The sequence below is a fragment of the Ochlerotatus camptorhynchus genome, unplaced genomic scaffold (assembly GCF_037179485.1).
Source record: "Ochlerotatus camptorhynchus isolate MF236.1 unplaced genomic scaffold, CSIRO-AGI_Acam_v1.1 ptg000067l, whole genome shotgun sequence".
In the NCBI taxonomy this organism is placed as follows: Eukaryota; Metazoa; Arthropoda; class Insecta; order Diptera; family Culicidae; genus Ochlerotatus; species Ochlerotatus camptorhynchus.
In genome coordinates this window covers 1,469,228-1,486,172 of record NW_027040557.1, presented here as the reverse complement: position 1 = coordinate 1,486,172, position 16,945 = coordinate 1,469,228, and the positions used below count along the sequence as shown (strand labels likewise).

Genomic DNA, 16,945 nt, shown 5'->3' with positions numbered 1-16,945 from the left:
CTCTACTTACAGTGGATGATTTGCCCTTCTTCCTTACAGCGGTATAGGCCAGCAGCTGATGGAGTGCGTGTATCTGTAGTTGAATTAAGTTAACAATAATCGCCCACTACTACTACTACTACTACTACTACTACTAACAACAGAACTGATCCCGTAGCCAGCGAAAGCACATTTTCGTCATCGTCGCCGTCGTCGGTAAGCATAACCTAACAATCCCTATACCAAATCCTCTTCACACACACACACCCTACACTTTTCTTTTAAACTCAGCTTTTGATAAGTTTTCAAATTTAAGTGAAAAAGACAATATTTTACCAACTGCGATGGTGCCTTTTTCTACAAACAAAAAATAAACACCCGTAAACCCACAAACGACTTTATTGTACATTTCCAAGTCCGTTATTTTTAAAATCTACTAAACATTTTTTTAAAGATATATTACCTTATTTTTACACCCTGTAGCAATTATCCTTTATATAATTGTTTATAATATATTCATGAAACTAGAATAATCAAAACAACTAAAGGGAAACTAGTGAATTCAAAAATCCACTGACGTTGAACCCAAAAATCCGCCCTCGTAGGATGTTGACGAGAGAACACAGAATGCCTCGTATTTATTGATACTTGCGGTACCTTAAGATTGAATCGATATACTTTCCTTGTTATATCGCCCCTTTTATATTGGAGAGGATTTACACAGTTGCTTCAATCCAAGCGAAAAAAACTCAATCCAAACCGGCGTTTGCCTTAATCCGAGTGGATCGTATGTGTCGATAGATTATGCGCCTATTTGCGTCGGAATAAACATAAATATACACTGAAACAAAACACAGGTAACGTTAGTTACAATTATTGATGGATCTTTGAAGTTTAGAAAGTTCGAAAATACATTTATTTAGCATTGATTTATTGAGAAAGAACCGAAGAACATTATTTCTGATGACATTCGCCCTTAACGTGTTTAATAGGAAATAGTAATATTGCGTCCTCTTTTTTTAAATCTAGTTCATTAGTTTGGAAGTCTCAATCGCGTTAGCTTTACGGAGCCGAGCCTTCATTGTTCATTGATTGTGATAAAATTCACTTATTTCTATGTCTTGAATGCTCGCGGCTAACCCGAGGTTAGAGGGGTACATTTTCGAAGCATAGAATCAGGGTAGGACCTTGGGGGTGGGGTTTCGTTGTAGCCACTCCCTGGGCATTGGCATAACCTTGAGCAGGGTTACTTCCACTCACTTGCTATAAAAAATGTTTTGCGGAATTATGAAATCATGAGATGGTATAGTGATAATTAGTACTTGTAAGTTACAAGATGAGGATGTGAAGTATGTGTTTGACACATAAAATCTGTCAATATTGCTTTCAGTGCGTCACAATCAGCAATTTTACGACTCGTGAGTGCTCACTCTGAGTGAACGCTCACGAATCATAAGATCGCTTATTGTGACGCTCTGAAAGCAAAATTGACAGGTTTTATGAGTCAAACACATACTTTAAACCCTCTTCTCGTTACTTACAAGTACAGCATATCATTATATCATCTTCTTCTTCTTGTTCGCATTTCAAGCTTATTGCTTAGCGCATATTAGCTTATTGCGTGCTCTCAACTTAGTGTTCTAAATGCACTTCCACAGTAATTAATTGAGAACTTTCGTTGCCAATACCAATGCATGAATTTGTATATTGTGTGGCAAGCACAATGATACTCTATGCCCAGGCAAGTCGAGAAAATTTCCAACCCAAAAGATTCCCTCGACCGGACTGGGAATCGAACCCGCCGCTTCCGGCTTGGTATCATCTAATGATTGCATAATTCCGAAAAATATGTTTTTTATAGTAAGTGAGTGGAAGCAATCCTGACCTTGAGAATTGCTTAACTGCAACCAGGTCCCAGGGTTTGTCTGTATCTTTATATTTTAAAAGTTGCACACTAGTGATGCCAGTTGTGATGTAGCGGACCAAAAGTTTGTTGGAATTTAACTACAAACCAAAATTAAATAATTGTGTACTACCTTTGAATTTGGCTTGATCGAGTGACGATTTTCTTTTCTTTAGATCAAGACGATGAAGTTTTGAAGAAGACGACGATCATACATCACGGGGAAGAAAAAAGTTGGTCGCCGTATTACACCTGGAAAACTAGTGTGAAACAGGATATCAAAGATCGGGTCATTCCTTGAATTTCTGGAAAGAGCTGGCAAATAACAGAAAACAATTTCAAAACTCCACCTACAACGCCACTACAATGGATGAATCTGTGTACAAAGGGAACGACGAAATTCGAGGGATTCCCTGATGAGGAAATTAACGCCATGCCGGGATTTTCATCGGACGCATCGTCAGACCTATAGAGGGCGGCGTCATCAAGAGCGCCAACAACAACATCATGGTAAAGTCAGGCATCATAAACAATCAGGTAATTTCTTACTAATTATATTTATACTCGAATTAACCAGCTTAAGTTACAGCTGTCTATGAATTGACACAAACCCCCCCCCCCCTCCCTTGTCTCTTCCCTTATGATAGCTAATACATTAATGTTGAAATGGGATCGTGCCGATACGTTACCCTACCGGTGATGTTACTATGGCTCGCCCTGTTTCATATTCGTGGATTACACAGAACTTAAAGATGGTAAAGATGCTGTGATGCCACCTCCTGTCTACTGGTATAGCACGTTAAGTGCATAAAATTATCGGAGACCTGGCCCTTGACCCCGTTCTATACTACACAATCACAATCACAATCTCATCAGAGCGTTGTCGCCAGTATGAACGGTAGTGCGGTTCTAGATTCGTCTGGAGTTTCAGTTCGACCGGCTATGGTGACCAGTGGGCAACGATGAGACCCATCGAGACGGGGGACACGACAAACAAAAACTAATAAAGACAGACAAAGGAATTAAATTCTTATACTAGACATTTGCAGAAACACATAAATCAACTGCATATAGCAGAGATCGCGAATCTCCAACACGTCTCTGATAGGGATATTAGGATTGTCTTCCTTGGGTTAAAATACGCTCTCTGGCATCCGTACATTGCCACACCGTTGCTGTCCACGAGGTTTATTCTATGGAGATGCGCATCTAGCGAGTAGTAATTGGACATAAGTCTACTCATCATGTGAATGAAGTCACGACTTAAGACCAATAATTGAATGTAACCACCGTCCAAGATTTCCAGTGTTCCAATCGGTTTGCCAACTCGAAAGGGTACTCTGACGCACTAAATGGTAAAATTCATAGTGTGAATTGTGCCTGTCAAACAATTCGCCTCCCTGTGCGCCCACCTTTGCGAGAGAGTCCGCCTTCTCATTGCCTGGGATTGAGCAATGTGAGGGGACCCATACAAAGGTAATCTTTCGACCAGCACACTCATATGCTCCCTTTACCTTTGAAAGGAAATAAGATGAGTGCCTACCTGGTTTCATCGACCAAATAGTCTCAATCGAACTGAGACTATCCGAGAAGATGAAGTAATGGTCTGCGGGCATGTTGGAAATCATCCCCAATGCGAAGTTGATTATTGACAGCTCAGCAACAAAAATGGAACAAGGTCCCTGAAGGCGCTAGAGTTTTCATTGAAGACAACCAAAGCCATTGGATCCATTGAGACGAGACCCATCTGTAAAATATCTTTTCACGCATTTGACGTGTTGGTACTTTTTTTTTGGGAGGTTGTTCATTGAAACTTCTGGTCCGCTTCGTAGCATAGTGCTTGCTAAGAGGTACCAGGTGGTAACCCACTGATTACCTGACGATCGCCAAATTTGTAAGACGTCTGCATTGAATTGTCTCACATTGTAATATTCCGCCCACTATATCACAATCAATTGCGAGTAGCTGAGCGGAATGGAGACAAGGAAAGTGTTGGCGAACCTGGATGAAGCGGCGGTGGACACGGCGAACAGGGCAGCAGCAAAGCAGGAACTACACCACTGGTCAGCGAAGCAGGAACAAACGGGGCAACTAGTGGCACAATTCGTGGAGTACTTTTCTTCCATGCAGTGAGGAACACGAGAAAGTTGGTTTTTTGTGTGTTTTTGATAAAGACCAATTTTATACTGATTTAAAGAGGGCCAACCGATCATTATTTTTCCTAGCTGGTTGAGTTCGGGGTTTATAAGGCACGTGAAGCGATCGGATCTAAAGGAGATAATGATATGGAGTGATAAGCTAGTCTACCTACTCTCGTATCTTATCGTTTGGCTCATTATGGATTGGAGGTATAACATTTCAATTTTTAATGGGGTTCTGATTTCGGGATACAAATTTCAACAGTGTTCCCCTACTTATTAAGTTCTTCAACAGAAAGCATTGGGTACAGGACCAAGTCTCTCCCGGCTGGCGCCAGAACAATGAACCTGGAATCAACTGAATCAAGTGGTCATGGGGCAACCGGATAATCGAGCCATACTTTTTTCGTTGCCGCTTTTCAAGGACAGGTCAATAGATGATGAAAATTAATTGCCCAAATTGAATGTTTTAAAACTATTTTATTCCCTTTTCCTGATGATGGTCACATATATCAATCACTGTAAAACAACTTTCCATCTGATTTTTGACAACCAATTTTTCATCTTACTTTCTTCAAACAGTGGCTGAAGCCAACCATTGTGAGTGGATCTATGAACACTCCATGCGCTCATCTGATGCTTTGAAGCCACCCACATTGTTGAGCCCTAGGATGGGTCATCTTAACAACTCCCTGCACCCCAGAGCTCTAAAGTTTGTATGGAAAATGTATGAGCAGTAGAACAAAATTGTTCAGTCCTCTAAAAAATTCTAAAATAGTTCAATTTAGATCTAACAGATGCTAAGCGGAATAACTTTGTCCAATGCTGTAATTTGATTTGACTTTAGACTAAGTGCTCCGCACATACCTACAAGCTCATATTTACGGATGCAGGTATGCGCAGAACACTTGGTCTATCTAAAGTAAAATAATAATAACTGTTTGCCCCGAATTCAAATCGATTTGCGATTAATGACAAAGTTGTTCTGCATAGTATTGCCGATCTAAGTTCAAGGCTTGTTCAAATTTGACCAATTTTTGAATTTTTGACAAACAAATGAATAGTTTTGGTTCGTTTCCCATACAATTTCCCATACAAAATTTAAGATTCTCCCGCAAATCCAGATCATCATAACAAAATTCGTTCAAATTTTACAGTTGTTGGTGACCTCTATACACATCTAAAGAGCTGTGGGAAGCAGGGACGCCATACCAACATGACCCACCCTGGTGTTCATGGATTACTCATAATTAAAGGGTGATACGGTCAAAATTTGGTCAAGGGAAAACGCGTGTAAATCGGTGAAATCGTTTATTTAAAAAATCAAATTAAATTTCTTTTTCAAGTTCAATTAGCATAAAATTCAGAAAAAATATTCAGTTAGGCTTCCGCTTTTCCAAATCCGAATTGCCGGGCCTTACGCTTGACCCCTGCCATCAGATTTTGTACAGCCACCTTGTCCACCTTCTTCGCCGCAGAAAGCCAGTTTGCCTTGAACTGCTGCTCGCCCTTAGCAGTTTTTTTGGTCTTCTTTAGGTTCCGCTTGACAATAGCCCAGTATTTCTCAATTGGGCGGAGCTCTGGCGTGTTGGGAGGGTTCTTGTCCTTGGGAACCACCTGCACGTTGTTGGCGGCGTACCACTCCATGGCCTTTTTACCGTAATGGCAAGATGCCAAATCCGGCCAAAACAGTACGGAACAACCGTGTTTCTTCAGGAAAGGCAGCAGACGTTTATTCAAACACTCTTTCACGTAAATTTCTTGGTTGACAGTCCCGGAAGCTATGAAAATGCTGCTTTTCAAGCCACAGGTACAGATGGCTTGCCAAACCAGATATTTCTTTGCGAACTTTGACAGTTTCATGTGCTTGAAAACATCTGCTACCTTTCCCCTTCCTTTTGCCGTATAAAACTCCTGTCCCGGAAGCTGCTTGTAGTCGGCTTTGACGTAGGTTTCGTCGTCCATTACCACGCAGTCAAACTTCGTCAGCATCGTCGTGTACAGTCTCCGGGATCGCGCTTTGGCCGTCGTATTTTGTTTATCATCGCGATTTGGAGTCACTACCTTCTTGTAAGTCGATAGTCCGGCTCGTTTTTTGGCTCGATGCACGGTTGTAGACGATACACCTAGCTTATTTGCGGCATCTCGGAGAGAGAGGTTAGGGTTTCGCTTGAAACTACCGGCAACTCTCTTTGTCGTCTCAGCGGCTTCCGGTTTTCGATTTCCCCCCGATCCAGACTTCCTGGCTGTCGACAAACGTTCCCCAAACACTTTAATTACATTTGTAACGGTTGATTTGGCAACTTTTAGTGATTTTGCCAACTTTGCGTGCGAGTAGCTCGGATTTTCGCGATGCACGAGCAAAATTTTGATACGCTGCTCTTCTTGCTTGGACGGCATTTTGACAACTGAAGAGTGAATTCCAAAATCAAAATAGGAGCAACAATTTACACACACACACCTTCAAAATGAGGGGTGTTCAGGTTTTTTAAATGCAAAATTGAAAGAAATACGTCAAGTTGATATTGACCAAATTTTGACTTTATGGGTGGCTTCGGCTTCTATAGGTCTCTTGGCTCCGTAACGTGGGAAGATCACCTTTTCGTGATATGTTACAGGATGTAAGATCTTCCACCGATTCATAGTTCTGACTACTTCGAACTAGGGGAACAGGATTTTTCAGTAATCAAAGGAACACATCTTAGTCCTTGTTACTTTTTATGCCTTGTTGATAGTGACAAGACTCGGCTTTGTCCACCAAGGATGATTTTAAAACAAGGAAAAAATGAGTTAGTCTTGTTCCGTGTTGGGCTGGAGGACAGCAATCTCTGTGAATGTGGACAAGGCTACCAGGACGCCGATCATATTATTTGGTCATGTTCTGAGCATCGTGGAGTCAGATCTGAGCTGTACGATTCCCTTCGGGCTCGAGGTAGACAACCTAATGTTCCAGTTCGGGATATTTTGGCTAGACGTGATCTGGAGTTTATGAAACTCATATATGTTTACTTTAAGAATATTAACCTTAGATTGTAAGTTTGATTAACCTTGTGTTTAGTTTGTATTTTGTACGTGTGGGTTTTTTATGTTTGTTTTCAAGATGAATAGAAATAAGTTCATGTTTTAGGATTAATTAAACATTTGTATCGTAAACCACATTTCAAACCTCCTTCTCCCTTTTCCCATCCAAAAAAATTGTAAATCTCCACTAACCTCGAGACAACCGCGAGTATCCGGTCCCGCTCCTTTAACTTTAAATATAAGACATCAATAATGTATAACGAAAATGATAACTCGGCTCTGTAAAGTTTATTCGATTGAGCCTGTACAAATAAAGTAATTAATAAAAAAAAATTTGTCAATAGTGATGGAGCCATACGACATGCACTAAACTAAGGACAAACGGCGCCGGTGGTGTAGTGGTAAGCGTGATTACCTCTCACCCCAGCAGGCCTGGGTTCAATACCAGTCGGCGCCGCCGGGATGTTCTGAGGCATAAAATCTCTGATCACGCCTTCCTTCGGATGGGAAGTAAAGCCGTTGGTCCCCGGTTCATGAGTTGATGGGTCTATAGGTAGGGTCTAGGTGTGGGAGCTGCCTTCCTGGCACGTCGGTAGCATTGGTGCTCAGCACGGAAAACAAGATCGACGGAAAAAACAAACCAAAGGAAACTAAGGACACGGGATCTACTACAATATATCAAATTACTGGTCGCAGTGGTGTTAGGTCCCGAACAAAGGAAAAAAATAAAATACGTCTCTTCATGAGGGGGGGGGCAAGCCAACCAATAGAGGGCGTCTCATTTTCTAAATGGTATCGGTGAGTGCAGTTACACGGAGACCAAATTCGTTAAGTTAAGATAACAATCCTAATAGTGACTTTCACATGGGAAAATATTGTTGTTTGAAAGAAACCTATAGTTATTCCAACATTAATTTGACCGTCAACTCAATCATATCTACCTAATAGATTCAACTGTTCATCTTATACTCAATTCAACTATAATTTGATCAATTATAACAACCGTCAAATGTAATTTATTTATATAATTTGGTTTCAAGTGATCATCATAAATCTACATACTTTGAACTTGTGATGCGTAGAGCAGGCCATAAGATAGCTGGCTCTCACGCAGATGAACACGGTTCAAATCTAAGTTGAATGTTCTTGTTCACTTTTTTATGATTTTGCAGTTGTGTTTTTGAGATCGATAAAGAAGCAAAACAAACTTTATTTAATATGTCGATAATGAAGAGCAGTTCGTTTAATGAACATTGTAAAATTTTGCTTTTCTAACAATAGTTTTCTTGAATCAACTAACGCATAGTTGTATTTTGAAGTTTGGCGTTTGTTCATCTACTGAAAAATATAGTTGAGCCAACCGAGGAGCCAACTATGGACTATAGTTGTTGCCCTCTATATATAGTCAAATCAACTATAGTTTCGGGTTATCTCTAAAAGAATTGAACAATATAGTTATTTTGACCGGAAAAATAATTGCGTCTGCTATAATTTGTTCTCCGTGTATGGCCGTCGTAAATTTTGAGCAAGATAGTATTTATAAACAGTGGATGCTGAACTTGTTGACATTAAGGGGACAATAGCTGACACCATTGAACTGCGAACCGTGCAATGCAGATGATCCTGAAATCTTGAGAAAACGTCCAGAGTATTTTACAGAGATTTTAAAGCACCTAAAGTTTTTGAAATTATTTCTGAGCAACAGGAGAAAATTTATAACATATGAGATTAGGATTGCTGGGCAGATGAAGTTCTTCAAAATAGTACATGATGAACATGATGAAGTCTTGAACAAACAAAAAAAAATATTCTCAGATATTCCCTAAAATAACCGTATAGACAGCTTCGAGTAGACCCCTTACAGAACATAGTGAAATGCGTGGAGAAAGCACTGAAGAAGTGCAAATCAATATTAGGAAATGTACACACTTAGATTTTTTGCCGAGATAGTCTCTCAGTGGAAAACTTGCCGAGATTCAGCTAACAAACGGGAATTTTGGTGAGATCTCAGCGAACAAACATAAATTTAGCTGAATCTAGGCAAATTATTCACTGAGATCCAGTAAAATAAAATGCCGAGCTGCTCGGTGGTGCCCATCTCAGCAAAACAAATCTAAGTGTGTAGCAGGTCGTTTACGGTATACAATCCCATTCTATCCAGGATCAAAGGTCTCCTATGCACGATCTGCGAGAGATCGTGTCTGCACAAACTAGCGAAGTGGCTGGTCACAGAGTTCCAGAGTAAAGCAGTTAGTAACACCCAAGAGTTCAATCTTCAGGAGACATCAACGAGGACGAGATTATGGTATCTTTCGACGTCACAGCTCTGTTTCCCTGCGTACCGGTCAAGGAAGCGATCAACCATTTGGAGGACTGGCTATTAACACAACGAAAGTATGGAGAAACAAGGTTCGGACGTATGTACCTTAAGCTGACCCGCCTATGGAAGAGAACTACTTCTCTTCCAAGGTAATTTCTACAAGCAGCCGAAAGGAGTCCCATTGGGAAATCCCCTATCCCCCTTGATGTGTGAACTTTTCATGGTCAACTTGGAGACAATCCTGAACGAGAAAGGACTACGTTTTGGTTGGGCTCCCGGTAGTTGGGCTTTAGCCAACCTAAATCGAAGTCAACCGTCATTTCTGACAGTGCTGATTCATTTTTGAGGGGCTCATGTATGAACAATTTGGATAGTTGCTAAAGGATTGTGATGATAATAAACAATCGGTGTATCCCTCAACCAATTTTCAGCTGACAGCTCAGCCCAACTAACGAAAGCCTTTCACTAAGTGGGCTACGGGTTTAGCCCAATGAGCAAAAGTTGACTGTATTACCAAACCGTTGATGGAGGTTTGTCGACGATATCTTCAGCGTAGTTAAACGGGAAGCCCTTCCACAAATTTTAGAGATCAACAGAATTCACAAGGATATCAAATTCACTCACGAGGTAGAAAAAGACGGGAAACTCGCATTTCTCGATCTTCTAGTCATCAGGAAATCGTCATCATCTTCTTCGCTTGAATACGAAGTTTACAGGAAACCAACAAGCACCAAAAAAGTTATCCCTATACTTCCAACCTGAGTACTACGGACTCACTCAAGGTGCTTGTCACTTGGGAGCCAGAGTGAACTGTCAAGCAGGGAGCCAAACATTCAGAAGCAGCTAATGCAGTTACTGTTCCTATCTACCGTCAAACATTGTAATCTCATAAAAATGTTCTATACTTTTTCATACCACATTCTTAATTTTAAGCTCAAAGATAAAAACCAACCGGCTTAGTGATGACAGTATAAAAACCAGCATTGTTTTTATGAGGCAGCTGAGTTTTCAATTACAGTAAAACATAATTTGGCGAAACATGTATGTAAACAAACTTTGATAGAGTCATGGGAGCTCGAGCACTCCTGGCTCAGAGCTTTTGGTGGGAATCAACTGAGAAAGAGCAAATAAATTTTAAACTTGAGAAAATTTTCAAGCAGTTTTCCATTGGCTTGCAAAATAAAATTGGTCGTCTCCGCAGTACCCAGCTTCCAACCATTCGTTCCAGCAGAAAATGGCCGCCTTTCACCACATGATTCATCCTATGCAGACTCTTCCACTCAACGATATAGGAAAGGTTAAGGAATAACAGTACATCTCCGCAACAGCGAGACTCAACGGATACATGACCACAATCCAGGCAATCATCGGTAAAAAAGCGAAAATTCTTCAAAGGAGATTATTTACAACCTTCACCTCAGCATCTGAGCCCTTGAAAGGAGTGTCCGTTCCATTTGATCACGATATTACTTGTAAGCTAAGATCACAGTTAAAACAATTCGGATTAGATTTAGTTTTCACCAGTAGACATAACCAATTGAAATCATTGTTAGGATCCACTAAGGACCCCATTAATGTTTTAAGTAAAGTTTTAAGTATAAAATAAGCTGTAATCATTGTAACAAAGTATACGTAGGACAAACCAAGAGAACTTTAGCCACTAGATTTAAAGAACATATAGCGAAGGTTAATAAGACCAAAAAGCAAGAGAAAAAAGCCTAACATATGATTTTAAATCAAAGGTTGCAGAACACCACCCCTATTCTGTATTTCGTTTCGAACGAAATTCTCATACAAAAAAATATTTTTTTGTATGAGAATTTCGTTCGAAACGAAATACAGAATAGGGGTGCACATCTTCACAGAGGACCACCCACTATCGGCGGAGGACATCACGATTTTACGAACTGTATCTACACCATGGAAATTTGATGTTGCAGAGAGCCTCGAGATCAACAAACAACGCAATTCAACTTTACTCAACAGGGATCAAGGAAACGGACACACATGGCTTTTCAAGTTACTACCTAGGACACATAAACGAGTAAGCAGCGGACTACCTGTTCCTACAGGAAATTAAATTTCAGTTTACCTAGCTTCTAAGTGAAAATGTACCTGTGTTAGGGCATAACTATATTCTTATATTCTACACATCTCTACACAACTCAGTAGACCACACGAAAGTCTGTCTGTTTGTCTGTCCTAGAAAGTCGTGTTGCACGGTGTTGTCATCAAATTCAGCCTTCCTACAAACACTTTCATTCGACAATGTCTATTATTTTTATTGCTCTAACAGTCTATTGAAACATTCTGGCAGTGGGTTCCATCTTACTCAGAAACCCATTGTTGAACTCCTGTGCGCTCATCACTTTCTTTCCACCGATGGATAGCTGTTCAACGTCAACTGTGCTTCCATCCCGACAACCAACACGTAACCGCTTCCGCTTGCGGCAGTATTGAATCTGTCCTACTTGAAGAAACATTCCATCGCGGGATGCTTCCTCTTCCTCCAATTCTTGGTAACAAAGCTTGACAATCTTAACCGGTTCGCCTCCTAAGCGGGTTGTGAGAGGCCTATAAGAGTACAGAGATCGATATAGATCGTAGACCTGTTTGCCGCTCATTTCAGACCATCGAATTTCAGCGAATTGCGCGTCGATCTTTGGAGCTGGAAAACATGAAAACTAACTCATAACATCATTTCATATGCCTTTTAGCTGTAGCTCAATTTACCATAAGTCGCCTTCTGACTATCCTGAGCCGTGAAGGATGAGTAATAGTGATCGAGGTTTTCAATACAATGCAGCAGAGCGGAGGCACCGATTTCGGCTAGTTGACTATGAAGTTCTGGCATCAGCATGTGTTTGATGATTGGGACTTTTCTCTGAGTCAATATCTGTTAAATGTGATCACAAAATGTATCAATTTTGTTAAGCTTTGGTCGAGCAACTAATTTCTTCATGCACTTGAACGATAGCACAAAAGTTCATGGGTCTTTTAAATGATACACATCAAGCTACTTACCTCACCAACATCAAAATGATTCGGCTTGACCTTCATGATGGTGATTCCTGTTTCCGCGTCACCATTGCGGATGGCGTGTACAATTGGAGCAGCACCTCTCAGTTTTGGAAGCAAACTGGCGTGGACATTAAGCATTCCTCTAGAAATGGCAACAGATGATAATTGAAAATAATTACTCTGATGGTGGTTAGTAGGTACTTACAATCGAAACGAGGATATCAGCGATTCGGGAATCAAATGGCCAAACGAAACCACTACGCCGAGATCGAAATCCCTGTCTACTGCGGGCCGTTGAAGGGGCCAATCGTGAAGCAGGAGCCTCTCGGCTTGTGAATATTGTTTCAGTGGATTTCGTTTTGCTTTGAACGAGGTGACCACTTCCAGGGACGAAACCGTACCGTTTGATTTTCTGTAACATTCGAGTTGTATTGAAGAATAATTATAGCATAATACTTTAGAAGTAAACACCTACAAACTTTCATTAAGAATCTTTAAACTGGGAAGCGAAAAGTTGTCGGTACCGAAGAACAAAATTCTCCTTTTACCAGCAGCTGATGGGGTACAGCAATCGCGGGTGGTCACTAAACGGGACAAATGAAAACATTTTCTACGATATTCAAACACGTTGCGGCACATACTATCCAATATTTTCATTGATTTTGTAATAAATTGCTACACTGTTTTACTTTTAAACAGCGCGATTGTGTAAAGCACTGCGATGAAAAACAGCTGATTGCATTGCATGCGCCGCGATGTTCAGGAAATCAAAACAAACGCGAAAACGACCAGGTAAATAACTAGCGTCATTTTCGAAAAACTACCGAGCTAAAAATTGCTGTAAGAACTGTCAAAATCCATTTACTCTCTTCATCAGTGTTCGTGAGATTCTGCTTGGAAAACACTCATTTTTGACGTTTTGTCCAACTGGCGGAAAGCGCGTTTCTGTATGGTTTCTTTTCAAAGCGAAAATAGTGGTTGCTTCTTGCAATATTTAGTGCTGATTGAAAGCAAAATCGGCGAAATTGTATCGTAAATTTAGTGTTTATTCGTAGTGAAATTGGTGGATAAATGGTAGCAAGTGAAAGTGCTTGAAATTGGATATGCTATCGCTGGAAATCCTCGCCACAACGGTTGTGCCGGCAATGGCGCTTCTGTTCGTGGGGGCCATTGGTTTTGCAAATCTGTTTCTCAACGTGCGGTAAGTTGCATGAGTTCATTTCAATCTATTATTTTAATTTATTGTAGTGTGGTATACATATATGGAGAACGTTTTAAATTAATACTAGTTTGATGAACATTCGTTAATTTCAATTAAACCTTTCAATGTTATGGAGTCAAAGTCAAGAAATGATACAATGTCTTGTAGTACTAGAATGGGGGGAGTACAGGGCTTGAACGGCAAAATGGAACTCGATTTACAATGTTCAACTTTTTTTTTAGAAAAAGATTCCCAATCCGAGTGAACTGTTGGTTCTGTAACACAAACACCAGAGTCCCGTACGAAAGCAGTAACTCGTGGTGCTGCCAGAGCTGTACCCAGTATAATGGATTTACACAGGTTAGCATAATAAACCAAAGCAATAATTAAAATCAAACAACGTTTCCATTCTTCACTACAACTAAAGGACGGCGACTACAATCGTGAAATTCCGGCGCAGTACCAGTGTAGACTGAATCCCCGGTCGAACATCACCGACGATGATAAGATCAGCTATGCGGCACCATACAATGGACTCTGCTTCGGCTGTAATCGTAATCAGGAGTTGAAAATCCATCAGCTGGCTTCGTTCGTTCCGGAAGTGGAGGAAAACTACGACGAAGAAGTGAACGAGTACAGGCGGCAACTAGAGCAGGTCTACAAGTTGTGTTCCCGCTGTGAACGCGTGGTCAAGCGTACACTGAACGACGTAAAACGGAACATCCTTGGCTCAAAGCTGGCTCAGATCGGTACCAAGGGACTGAAGGTATTCGATTTGCACATGCAAGCGAATGAGAAGCAGAACACCTTCAGAAGACGAAGAACCATTGCCGATGTCTGTTTAGGAGTGATTACGATATTGCTGTTGATGAAACTTGGTCAATGGGTAGCACAGGTTGATCTGAGCAAAAAACGATTGGAAGCTGTGCTAAGTCCAGAAGCTTCACAAATAATCCTTATTGCAATTTCTTACCTGGTAGCCATTAAAGACACGCTGCTTGCTCAGTGGAACGGAATCATCGAACAACCCACCGTAGCGGACGGCATAATTCAACTAAAATGTGCCAAAAGCTTCATGTTCCACCATTGGAGTCAGAAGTTAGATATTTCGGAAACCGTTTCCGAAGCCCTTCGCGAGAGCCCGGACATAATGGTCCAAAAGCATGCACTGCCGAATCTTGCCCTAATTTGTCTCGCTGTAACGCTGTTGGCAATGAAGTTGCATGTTGGCAATCTGAAGCCGTTGGTGCTGATCGCATGCAGCAGTATTGAATTGTTGCTCAAGACTGATTACGTACAGGCAGTTTTCAGCAACCAGGTTCAAACTGAATCAGTCGAGGTAAATCATCAAACAGTGATGTTAGAAGTCGTTTATAGAAATTTGTGTTATATTTCAGATGCTGTTGGTGTTCATCTCTCTGGTAACGGCTCTCTGTTGCATCGGGCAAACTGCTCCCAAAATTCAACCCTCGGACAATGTCAACTCTAGCTTCCACAAGATCTATTCTCAGCAGGCAAATGATGTCGATTGTTCAGACACCATCGACGACACCAGCTCCATTCTACAGGATGCTTCCATCTGCTCGCGCAAAGAGTATCAATCAGAGAAACCTCCGGGTAATAATCTAAGCGCAAAATCGATGGATACCACTAAATCCATCAGTCCTTCGGCCCTGAGTGCATCTACTGTGCGCCCATTTTTGGATAGTTCCTTCAGCAGTCAGATTCATTCGCCTTGGTCCCACATGGGAGGATCAGTTTTGAATGTAAACCGATTGAATGCTACCTTCCACGAGCAATCAAATCGCAGTTTCAGTCGTTCAAATCTTGTCCTGCCGGAAGCTTCCCTCTCCAAGACTCCATCCATTTCGGTCGATAATTTTAACACTGCCATCGCCGGACCAAATGACTCTGCTCACCTCGGTCATGGTTTTTCCACAACTTCTCTCAATAATGCGACCCTCGTGGAAGAGGACCGATTTGGAAATGACATCGACCGTCTGAGCATAAGTGGTCGTCTTTCGGTAATGCAAAAAGATCTCACAATGGTAAACAATCCCTTCGCTACCCATCACGTTGATCGCGATGACGACTGCTATCTGCGCCAACGGAAGGTAACCATTTCTCCTCCCCAACTAGGTACCGTAGCCGAATCCGGTAGTTCCTGGATCGCAGGTGGCTACTGGGGAAACTCTCCGCAGAAAAATTATCCAGACAGCAACAGTGAAGCTCCAAATGGGGCATTTATCCATCCCTACATGTCTCGAACGTCATCACAAAGCTCCGGCTTCGAATCTCAACCAACACGTCGCCCATCACCGGAAGAATCAGCCGGTGTAGATCTCGATCGGGTATCGCTCTTCTCCGAACCGACTGGAATGTTTGCTTCCAATGTGAGCAGCGTGTCTGCCTTCCAACAGCCGAACCCTCGTCTGAATCAAACTTTCCATTTACCGTTGCCACAGTCCTCACCGGTGCATTCTCACGTGTCTTTCTTCAGTCGGCCTTCAAATTACTCAACAAGTGGCCGTAGCCTATTTGGAGAATGTAACCTTTTCCAATCGCAGCACAGCTCGCCGCAAGTGCCGTCGCAGGTCTTTCCTCCACATCACTCGCAAACACCGACATTTGGCGGCACTTCCAACCTATTCGCCCATGGGAGCTTTCCATCCTCTCCGGGTGGACATCTGGGGGGACCGAAGAAAGCCTTTAGCACTGTTGGCGGTGGCGGCAGTACGCGCCGCAGTCTACTGAATCTGAGTATGCTGGGGGGATTGGCAGAAGAGGGAAAACGGGTCGAAGAGTAGATTTGCGTTAGATCAGTTTTTATTTCGCCTTAGTTCGATGTAAATGTTTAGGTTTTTTTTTATTAATAAGTTCGTAATAGTTGTGTTTGTTTTTGTCGTGATATAGACTGATAAATAGCGAGGTATGAAATTTTGTTCCGAATGACATATTATATTAACATTACTCATCAAGATAGTAACACAATAAGTCAATCACTAAGCTGGAAAATATGGGTGATAGTCATTACACAACAAAAGTTGGAAAAGTAAGCAACCCATCGCAACTAACACTGCCACATTTTTGTAAACTGCTACTGTAATATTACTTAATTAAGTACAGGCATTTTGGAAAGGGACAGATAGGTACTTTAATAAAATAAAACAAAAAAATTTCGGCCGCTATTGAACCCGAGATTAAACTATTCGACGTAACTTTTCATATAATTTCCGTTATACTTTATATCACATTATTCTCCTCTTTCTTTCTTTCTTAGTGCGCCAAAAGAAAATGCGAGAATTCTCATGCAAATGTCTTAGTAGGCCTGATATTTTTAGAGTGCTTTGTTCGCTTATTTG

General features: G+C 41.3%; 4 protein-coding genes across 5 annotated transcripts in view; 3 read left to right on the top strand and 1 right to left on the bottom strand.

The window, feature by feature from the left end:
- Rip11 (Rab11 interacting protein) overlaps positions 1-905 on the top strand; it is a 50,869-nt gene extending 49,964 nt beyond the window's left edge. Inside the window, exon 5 of one of the 2 annotated variants that reach the window (XM_065216797.1) lies at positions 13-905. Coding sequence is in view for 1 of the 2 variants with exons in the window: in XM_065216798.1 (XP_065072870.1) it covers positions 13-19 (7 nt within the window). In the remaining variant the exon portion in view is untranslated. The remainder of the gene's footprint in view (positions 1-12) is intronic. The other variant, XM_065216798.1, reaches the window with a different exon arrangement.
- LOC135697194 (uncharacterized) overlaps positions 1-16,945 on the top strand; it is a 257,147-nt gene that overhangs the window by 170,300 nt on the left and 69,902 nt on the right. The gene's annotated exons all lie outside the window — the stretch shown is intronic.
- Positions 11,613-13,086, bottom strand: LOC135697185 (methionyl-tRNA formyltransferase, mitochondrial). The gene is made up of 5 exons (XM_065216814.1): positions 12,858-13,086; positions 12,588-12,794; positions 12,386-12,524; positions 12,095-12,257; positions 11,613-12,029 (listed from the first exon to the last, which is right to left on the bottom strand). Exons 1-5 carry the CDS (start codon positions 13,037-13,039, stop codon positions 11,659-11,661), a joined length of 1,062 nt encoding a protein of 353 aa, XP_065072886.1. The 5' UTR covers positions 13,040-13,086; the 3' UTR covers positions 11,613-11,658.
- On the top strand, positions 13,293-16,795 carry LOC135697123 (uncharacterized). Its single transcript, XM_065216709.1, has 4 exons — positions 13,293-13,583; positions 13,826-13,943; positions 14,011-14,922; positions 14,981-16,795. Exons 1-4 carry the CDS (start codon positions 13,486-13,488, stop codon positions 16,388-16,390), a joined length of 2,538 nt encoding a protein of 845 aa, XP_065072781.1. The 5' UTR covers positions 13,293-13,485; the 3' UTR covers positions 16,391-16,795.